Here is a 10,428-nt window from a genome sequence, read left to right as displayed (position 1 = left end):
TGTACTCTGAATAATGAAATAGGAGAAGGGATTTGGACCAATCAGATAATTTAGGAAATATCTGGAAGAGGGAAGGCGTGGCGAGAAGTTGGGAGGTCTGATTTCTAAGAAAGGGACCATGACCTAAGACTTTTGTGCACTGACTTACATATGTTAACCATAAAATAGTTTGACTGATGCAAGTCCATTGTTAGATGACAGCATGTACCTGCTTAAGTACCAGGCCTTTGCTTTTTGATATAGGATAGGACTTGAAAGGGCTGTTAGAATGGTCTCAAGGGCCGTATGGGGACGTAGTTGTTTTTATTGAGTTTCTTTTGTAATGAAATGTGAACAAATGGAACCATATGTCTAAGTGTGACTGAACCTACAGTTGGGCAAGGGGCAATTGTTTAAATTTATAATGCTGGTTCCTTAACTCTCATTCATCGTCTATCATTTCATAAATTTTTACCGCATCCGAACCATCTTTCTTTTATATATTACGCATAATCAACATAAAAATATATTTGATTACAATAAATAATTAATGTGTATAACCTATTCTGATATACCATGGCCGCATCACACCTTATCCCAACTGAAAGACGTAATCTACAAAGCAACAAAGCAGTTTGACGTCAACTTCTAGTCTGCAGTCATAAATACTCTAAAAAATAAAAGGTGACCCAACCTCAATCTTTCCTCCTCCCACTCTTCCTTAACTGGAATTGGAAGGAGCCTTGGTATTCCAGGCGCTACTTTCCTGGTTCCATTAACCTAGCGGGAATCCCCGACCGGCGTAGAAAGCAGTCAGTCATGGTCCCGCGTCTCCTCTTGCTAGTATCGATATCAGCAGCTCTTGCAGGTATTTTATATTTTATTGTGTTTATTATTGTTGTGTATACAGTTTATTACAGTACTAGTGATATAATTAATGCTATATTATTAGCATTAAAAAAAATAATAATTTTGTGCAAGAAAATGTGTTCTTCAAGAGTGCGGTATTGTGTTTTTTCACGAATATAGTTTACAACCATTGCAATAATTGTGGTAACCACTGTCATGGTGTAAAATGTATAATAGTTTCCGTCATGACAGTATTTACCGTCATCACAGCTGTGTCTAACAATCAATTCTAAGTGATAGTGAAGTTAAACAAGTTTACAGTGAAGTGTTCTTCCTTATCTATTTATCAAGAGTAATTTACATTGGGCAACATAGTTTCGATTATTTCTGAACTTGAAATTAGTTCTTTCCAACGATTTGAACTTTTTAAAACAGTAATGGTATGTTAGCTGTGATAGTTATGTTTTCCTACTGTTTAACTGTCGTAGCTACCGCGACAGAAAACTGTCAGCTTTAAACAAAACCTAGAGTTTGTACCGTTGTAAATTTCAATAAATAAAAAGTATTTATCCATATAGTATATATTACAAACTTATCTTTTAGAGCAATTTCAAGTGAGTACTGAGTACTAATATATTGAGTTGAATTGTATAACAAAAATAAGAAGTGAGTTTTAACATAATCAATTAAGAAACAATTTTTAAAAATTAGGAAAATCAATTTTCAAAACTACAGATTTTAAATTAAAATTTTGTTAAATGCATTTTTTTAATCCACATTGCGTTAGCTCTGATATTCTAATTCTTATTTCATTTATTCTCCTGAATGCCTATGCAATGAAGAGATTAATTTACGCTGATTTTGCAGAATCTGCGACTGTTCGCTCCACTGAGGCCAGTTGGAATGTCCAGAACACGATAGCTGAAGAAGGAAAACCTTCGTCGGAGAATCTCTCTGTAGCCATCTTGAAGCCGTCTTCAAACCAGACTGACCACAATGCCTTCACAGGTAAGCTTTATTTAAAGTAGTACTATGAAAATTTTCACTAACTTTACATAAAATACAATTAAAGGTTTTTCCCTTTAACTGTATGACAACTACGTATTTTCAATTAATTTTTAATCAGAACAGATTTAGAATTCATAACTAAATTTGTAAAACAAAAAAAAAATAATAAACTAGAAATTTTCCTAAAAGAGAGAACCATTAATTATATTTTTTGTAACGTTATTGGAAATGTACTTTGCGTAACTGTGATAATAAATAATAGTAATATTTATTTATTATGTGATTGATCCCTTTAGAATAATATACAGGCGTCAAAATTAGGCTTTAGAGCCTTAAAGTAAATTACAAAATCAAGATGAATTACAAGATGTCATAAAAAATAATTCAATGAATTTAAAAAGATACAAATAAACAACAATAATTAACAGAATATATAAAATAATAATAAAAGAAATAAAATAAAACCACTTGTCATATCATAAAACATAAGATGACTTCTGATAAAAAATCAAATACAATTTAACTAAAAAATAATAAATGAAAAAGATATAATTTCTGCCAGTGTACATATTTACAATCATAAACGAAATTCTAAGACATAAAATACAGTATATATGTTCTTTTGAAACTTTTTTGAAATTTTCAATTGTTAATGTTCCGGAATTGGGTGGATAGAAGGAAGTTGAAGATACGCGATCTGAAGATTAGATGGGTATTAGAACTACGAATAATGGAGGGAATAGAATTCCATAGAGAAGAGGAACGGATGAGGCAAGATCTACCAAAGGCTGTGGTTCGATGGGCAGTTACATATAAGTCTCAAGGCCGTGAGAGGGTATTGCGGAAATGCATTGAGGATTTAAATTAAAGGATATCTGAGATGTACGATGGACGGCGGGATTGGATAACTTGATAGAGAAAGGAAGCAAGGAAATATTTACTACGGAGGGAGGTGTAAAGCCACTTCAACTCTTCATAAAATCGGGTGACAGAGGCGTCCTTAGGGACCCCATAGATGAATCCTACAAAGCAATTATTTAACCGTTTTAATTTTACTTCAACGCCGTTTGAACAGATTCGATACTTAGGACTCCATCTTGACAAGAGACTTACTTGAAATCCACACACAAGACTGAAACGACAAGAAACTGCTCGTAGATTCCGATTGCTACAACACTTACTTGACAAACGCTCTAAACTTCCCATTCACTACAAAATATTAGTATAGACTACGATAATCAGACCAATTTGGACATATGGAATTGAGCTTTGGAAACCATCAAATTCCTCCCGCATCCAATCCAAAATCCTACTTAAAATCCTTGATGCTCCTTATTACGTCACAAATAAACTCATTCACAAAGACCTTAACATCCCATTAGTTGCAAATTTGACCCAAAACAGATATGCGTCTTTTCATTCCAACTCCTTAACCATCCTAACCCATTAATTCTTAATCTTTCATCCTTAACAATCCCTTATAATCCTCCGAGGCGACTGAAAAGAAGATGGCCACGGGACCTTCTGATTTAAATTTCTGTTTGAAGTACCACCAATGGGTGGTTCCTTCACAAGATTTTCAAGTGTATATGAAACATACTACATATTTACTTATTGTATTATTTTGTACAGTTGTAAATTACAATAAATAAATAATTAAAAAAAGAAAAAAAAAAACTTTTCAGTCCAATCTATTTATGTAAAATATCAAATATTTTTATCAATAACCACCAGATCTCCATTCAATTTTACAGGGAAACATACAGACTGTTAATAAACTGTTTGAATTTCTGAATCACTTAAAACTTTACCCCAAGTTCCTATTTTTCAATTGTTATACATTTCAATTCGGAAATTAAGGTGATAATGTCTGAAAAAAATTCGGAAATCAACGCAATAATGATCCCGAAGTGGCTGATGCCTTAAAATAATAATAATAATAAAACATATCTCAGTACCTGTGCTTGATTAACAACAAAACAAATACATTCGTTTAGCTCTAATTTTTTTTTTACCCAGCTTGGCTAACGTTGAAATTTATGTTCACTTGAAGAAGGGTTCTGTGAAAAATAATTTTAAAAAAAACAATATATTATAGAATATTTTCTGTCAAATATTGTATTTTTATTTATTATAAATCGATAATAATGAGAGTTCTAAATCTAGTAGGGATATTTTATGACTGAAACGAAAAAGGAAAGGTTATGCTTTCCTAAAATGGTTGAACACTTTAGGTGTTAAAATATCCGTGTTTTTGTATGCTGATGATTCGCTCCTGAAAGCTAGTAACTAGGTTTAGAAATAAATATAGATAAAATAAAATTTATGGTTAGCAGCTCAAAATATTAAAAGGTTCGGTGGTATAGATACAGGAGGATATCCACTTGATTATGTAGAGAGGTTCAGTATTTAGGTTCTACTGTAACTAGAAAAAAAAAATAATTGATGGGAAATAAATGCGAGGTTAAAACTGGAACATGCTTGTATTTTTTTTAGTTTCGATAAAGCCTAGCCGACGACTTCTGTCTTGAAAGTAAACAGTTAGAATTTAGAAAACTATCCTTCCAATTTATAGTCCATTATGGACGAGAAACGTAGCATTTTACGACAAGGGAAGAACAGAGCCTTAAGGTTTTTGAAAACCTTGAACCTTGAACCTTGAAGAGTACCGAAGGATTAGTCGTCCATAACATTTAACAGGGGCTACAAAACGCAGAAATGAGGAAACTGCTGATTTATATAAGTCAGTTTAGAGCATTGTGGAAGATAGGTTTAACTCGATAACAATAATAAGTTAACTCATGTTTTTCAAGCTTTCGCCAACTAGCATTCATTAAAGAAACGTTATTGTAATTATATTTATAAATGATTGATCGTATTTTTCAAAATATGAAGATGTCGGAGGTGCAGTCAAATGGAACGAAAAATAAGTTAACAAATATTTGCTATGTTTCGGCCCACTTTACAGGGCACCAGGGCTTCAAAAGATGCAAAACAAAGAACTAAACTCAGGTAGGGTTAAAAATGGTGTAAATATAAGTGGAATAATTATCTAAAAAAATTAAAAATAAGATTTACAATAATAAGTACATATACAAAAGAAATATCATGAAATAAGAGATTATTTTTTTTTAAAAACTCATAAAAAAATAGAAATGAAGATATAAGAATAAAAACTTGTTCACACTAAAGAGACGGAAAATTAAGGAAGTAAGATGAGAATAAATGAAACTCATGAAAGAATAAATAAAATTAAATAAGTAAGTGTAGTAGCAATCGGAATCTACGAGCAGTTTCTTGTCGTTTCAGTCTTGTGTGTGAATTTCAAGTAAGTCTCTTGTCAAGATGGAGTCCTAAGTATAAATAAAATTTAAAAAAAAAAAAGAACAAATAAGTGGTTAGGAGATAACTGTTACAAATGGTTGCACTTAAACTTATAAAAAAAAGTATCATATACCTATGGAAAATACAGTTAGATAATACAATTAATTACAAACTAATAAATAATAATTAGGTTATTACAAGATAATTATAAGAAACAATTTAAGGGAAAAAAAGAAAACATTATACAGAAAAACCACAAATTTAATCAACTTTATGTAGTTTTTTCAATCCAAAACAAAATAATCTTTCGTATTTTTCCAACTTGCTACTTGCAGCCCTGACAACAATTCTGGCCGAAACGTTGGCACTATTAAATAAGTTTTTGTCAACTTATTTGTGTTATATTCTCTCGCAACTCCAACCATCTTCTCCTCATATATATTTTCTAAGGTCAATCATTTTCTCATAAAAATAATCTTTCAACTAATTCAATTGCAAAAATTCTTTAAATACACTTTCCTACAATGTATACAGTTTATTATATACAATAGTAATAGAGAGTATTATTTCAAATTATGAAGAAAATGGTTCTTGTGAACGTTTGTATCTACGTTTTGTCCAACTTGGTTGTGCTTCATCAGGGCTGTTTCAGTTTAGATCTTCCGAGACAGACATAGATACATTATTATAATACAACAAAACATACATATAGTATACATTTTATGGACGGTACGATTTTTTCTATTTTTATAAAATCTAGGATTATAATTTTTTTTTTTTGCAGGAACTGAATCAGACAACTCTACCGATGTCAATCGGAACATCACGAACACCATCGCTGACGAAGACAAGCCTTCGACAGAGGATCACTCCAGTGGCATCATGAGGATAGAGCCGCCGAAACCTCGACACACATCCAACTTTACTCAGAAGCTTCTTGCCACCTACGGTAAACTTAACTAAAATTATTTTAGAGGAAATATTGGATAATTAACGACTAAAAACCAGTGAGTTTCGTGATTTAAGAAGTAGTGAAGAAGACATATTTAACAAAATAAACAATTTATTGTGAAACAGGCACAAATCAACCTTCTAAGCATATTGGTAATTGCTTAAGAATTTACAGTACTGTGAAAATTATAAGAAATATTAATTTTTTTTTTAAATATGTGTTCTTCAATGTTCAAAAATACCAATAATATAATTATTCCAAGGTTTATGTCTTCCTAAAGAAGTTACGTCTACCAGAAGTTGGTGGTAACGTAGGATCGGTGCCGAGTGCCAAACTCAGTTTTTAATTTAATTTTCAAAACTCTCAGAACAACTTCTCTCGCTCAAAGCATTCTCAATGTATGCTTCTAAAATCTAAAATAGTGTTACTCAAAACACTAAACTATTCCAACAAGTTTTTTTATTCATGAACGGTAGGCTTAGCTGTCAATTTTGAGCATGGATAGGTGGTCCTTATTATTTTCTCTTTTTTGGGTTATTATAGTGGATCCATTTATTATTACCAGTAACTTTATGATTCAATTTTCTTTTTTTTTTATTCCTGACAAGTAGTATTTAACTTATACAAAATAGACATTCAACGTCTCTTGACTTGATGAATTGATATGGAATCATATTTCCTTGGTTTTCGTTCATTTATTGAGTCACTTCTAAATGTAATTTATTTTTGCGTTTTGGACGAAGCTTTCACCAATAATATCTCCAATTTCGTGTCATCGTACAATTTCGACTTTACATTGCGATTTTGTCTTCCACTTCATACTCACCGTTTTTATACTTTCGGAATCACTCAAGAAAACTTCTGTCGTCGCACTTTATGCTGCTATAAGCAATCGGTGCACCTCAGCAGCAGATTGCTTCAAATTAAAGAAGTTATAGAAAGTTGCTGCAAATGACACTTATTTGACACAAAATTTAATAATAATAATGCCAACATAAAAATAAGTAGTGTCGATATTATTTCAAGGTTAGTTTTTAACAGTGTTGGAAGTAAGAACGACAAGCGATTGATAATTACAGTTCTTTCAAAACGAATTAACTGTAATTCGAAAGGAATAACAACTATTATCTTTCTTTCGTTTCTTCAGTTGCTATTAGTGTCGTCGTAAGTTCGTTTTTCCTTAAGAGCGCTTATACAATCACTATGAAGGCAATATTCTGTTTTCTTTACTGACAACTACCACCTTACGTTACTTCTTTTGATTTCATTGTTTTCTTCATTTTGGGTATTTATTTCAAATGAGTAAAAATTTATTAAAAATATTGTTAGAAATTAACAATTTTCTTAGAATAGAATAATGATTTTTGAAATAATCTATGATATAAAAAAATATATATGAAGAAATTAAAAAATAATATATTTCGTAGTGAATTAATTCATTTTTTTTTCCAAAGTCCCTATTTGAAATATATTTTTTGAACTAATTTTACACTCGGAGCTTTACATCTTTAAAAGTAGGAACAACACAAGGAAACCTAAAAGAATGTCATTTAAAGAAGAGTAAAGTTACTAAAATATGACCCCTAATAGAATTATTTACGTTAAATAGTTTTCGAGATATAGCTTTTTGAAAAGCAGCATTTCATAAAAATGTTGTATGGGGATGTTGTATTCCTGAAAGATCAGTAGTTAGTGAATTTATTTTGAAAAATTTATATCTCAAAAACCATTTGAGGTGCTAATGTTTATTCGAACTCTAATTAAAGCTAGTTTAATGAGCTATAAAATAGCTTATGACGTTTATCTTCGTAGGAGTAATAGTTTACATGAATTTTGCTAAAATAAATTGATTTATAGTTGTTCGAACAAATTTTCATTTGCCAAATTTATATTCATATGTGATAAGTGTCATAAACTACTTTATAGTAAGTTAAAATTCCTTTATTTTGAGTGTTGGCAGACATATGTGCGACTTATGGATCTAGATATATATTTTTTCCAAAATCTAAAATTTTATACGAACAACTATAAATTAACATTTTGTGAATTTATTTTGTCAAATATCATAAAAACTACTACTCCTACAAAGATAAATATAATTAACTATTTTGAAACCAATTTAACTAGGTTTAATTTGAGCGATGCCAGACATCGCATGGCAGTACATCCAATGGTTTCTGAAATGAAGTTTTTCATAAATCAAACTTATTGTCCGAACAATTATAAATCAACTTATTTTACCAAATATAATGAAAACTACTATTCCTATGAAGGTAAAGGTCATAAACTTTTTTATAGTACATTAAACTGGCTTTAATTGGAATGCTAAGAGATATCTGTACGTCACATAGTTCCTGAGGTATAGATTTCTAAAAATAAATTAACTAACTACTAACCTTTCAGTAGATTTTAAAGAAATTTTGCTTTTTAAAAAGTTATATTTCGAGAACTATTGGACGTAAATAGCTATTTTACGGCAAATATTTCAGAAAATTTACTCTTCTTTAAATAATGTTCTTTTAGATTTTCTAGTGCTGTTGGTAGTTTTTACGATATAGAGCTCCGAATGAAACGATAATGTTTTTTTAAGGTTTTGAAACAGCAGCCATTTTTTATTCCCCCTACCTATACTTGGCAGACTCATCAATTTTGACTAGTAATTATACATAGTTTTCATTAAAGTAATCAAAAATTGGGGTCAGATAACTGCCTTTTGTTCTTCCCGACTTTTGTACTATTCTGCTGGAGCCATCTTTTGCCATACGATAGAAACTTATATATACATGTAATATTAAATTAATAAGATAAAGAGTTTCAGAATATCTGGAAATGCGTCTCCGTGCAAAATGTGATGAATAATATTTGTTTTAATCATTAGTAACTTTATAGTCTATACCGAATTATTTTCTAATTTTTTTCTGAATCCTTTCAAGCAGTTTAGAATGAATAAGGAAACCATTTCAACTAGGAAACTAGTCAGCCTCTTTAAATTATTGTGGCTTGAATTAGTCATGCATGATACGAGATGATCACATTCATTGATATGATATCCTTACTTCTTTTTTTTTTCCAGGATTGGAAGATGCCTGGAAGAAATTCAACTTACCAGATGATGGACTAGATCCTGCCAATGTGAATAGTACAAGAGAACGTATGTAATCACCTCAGTGAATTAATTTATTTTACATTCAAATATGTATGAGAGGAAATACGTTTAAACAGGTTGATAGAGGTTTAAGTATTTAGATTCTACGGTAACTAGAAAAAACGAAATTCATGACGAAATAAAAGCTAGGTTGAAGTTGGGAAATGCTTGTTATTTTTCAATTTCGCCTTCTGTCCAAAAACATTAAATATCCTTGCTTTCTCACTGTTCTTTACGTATGCGAAACGTAGCCTCTTACACTAAAGGATGAACAGGACCTTAAGGTTTACGAAAATAAAGTATTCCGTAAAATATTCGAACCAAAAATGGATGAGTTAACGGGAGAATTCAGCAGGCTACGCAACACTGAATTAAGAGAAATGTACCCTTTAAATATAATTCAAGTTATAGCTTTGCGCCGTATAAGATAGGCGAGTAAGGTTATGGGGCTTGGTGACGAGCGGATAGACCGAAACATAAACGAAAGGAATGCGTAAAACCCCATTTAGTGGGATAGGATTTGGAGGGGTATCACTGAAAGGATGTATGTAGAGAGATCCCTTTATTGTAATTATTCAAATAAAAAAAATCTTGAAATGCGCGCACAAAGAATTTTCGAAAAATGTAAATTTATCAATAAAATTTTTGATTATTTACTTTCATAATAGAAAATATATTCGAGTTTCAACCGAAATACACGCATTGGGCCTCTTGACTCCAAATAGTTTTGAATGATTTCGGTGATTAAATATTGAAGGAAATACGTTTGAATAGGTCGATAGATTTAAATATTTAGGTTCGAGGGTAACTATAAAAAACGAAATCGATGAGAAAATAAAAGCGAGGTTAAATTCAGGAAGTTATTATTTTCAATTTCGGCGCCTTATGGTTTTTGAAAATATATTGTTACGTTAAGTATTTGGACCGGAAAAATCTGAGCGTTTGAGACTTAAATGGATGCGTGTGTGTGTTCGGTGCTTCGGGTGTTCTAAGCCCGACAAGGAGTTCCCCGTACATATATTATATTGATTTTATTCATATATTCATGTATTGATATTTATGATTAGAGAAGTTTTTCGGGTGGTGCGGTCAGCAAAGAACAACATAAATAAACAAAACCATATTTATTTATTTTATGCCGACGTTTCGACCTGAGTTTCAGGTCTTCATC

At 31.0% G+C, this 10,428-nt stretch overlaps 1 protein-coding gene across 1 annotated transcript in view; it reads left to right on the top strand.

Moving 5' to 3' along the window:
• The first annotated feature begins 743 nt into the window (after nucleotides 1-743).
• LOC106680698 (uncharacterized) overlaps nucleotides 744-10,428 on the top strand; it is a 26,817-nt gene continuing 17,132 nt past the window's right edge. Inside the window, exons 1-4 of the mRNA XM_014420577.2 lie at nucleotides 744-847; nucleotides 1,696-1,836; nucleotides 5,945-6,109; nucleotides 9,186-9,263. Coding sequence (XP_014276063.1) covers nucleotides 799-847; nucleotides 1,696-1,836; nucleotides 5,945-6,109; nucleotides 9,186-9,263 — 433 coding nt within the window. The 5' untranslated portion in view covers nucleotides 744-798. The remainder of the gene's footprint in view (nucleotides 848-1,695; nucleotides 1,837-5,944; nucleotides 6,110-9,185; nucleotides 9,264-10,428) is intronic.

The sequence above is a fragment of the Halyomorpha halys genome, unplaced genomic scaffold (assembly GCF_000696795.3).
Source record: "Halyomorpha halys isolate HHAL.00 unplaced genomic scaffold, Hhal_1.1 Scaffold279.1, whole genome shotgun sequence".
NCBI classification, from domain to species: Eukaryota; Metazoa; Arthropoda; class Insecta; order Hemiptera; family Pentatomidae; genus Halyomorpha; species Halyomorpha halys.
Note: the sequence above shows the minus strand (reverse complement) of the source record. Positions and strands in the feature narration are given on the sequence as shown.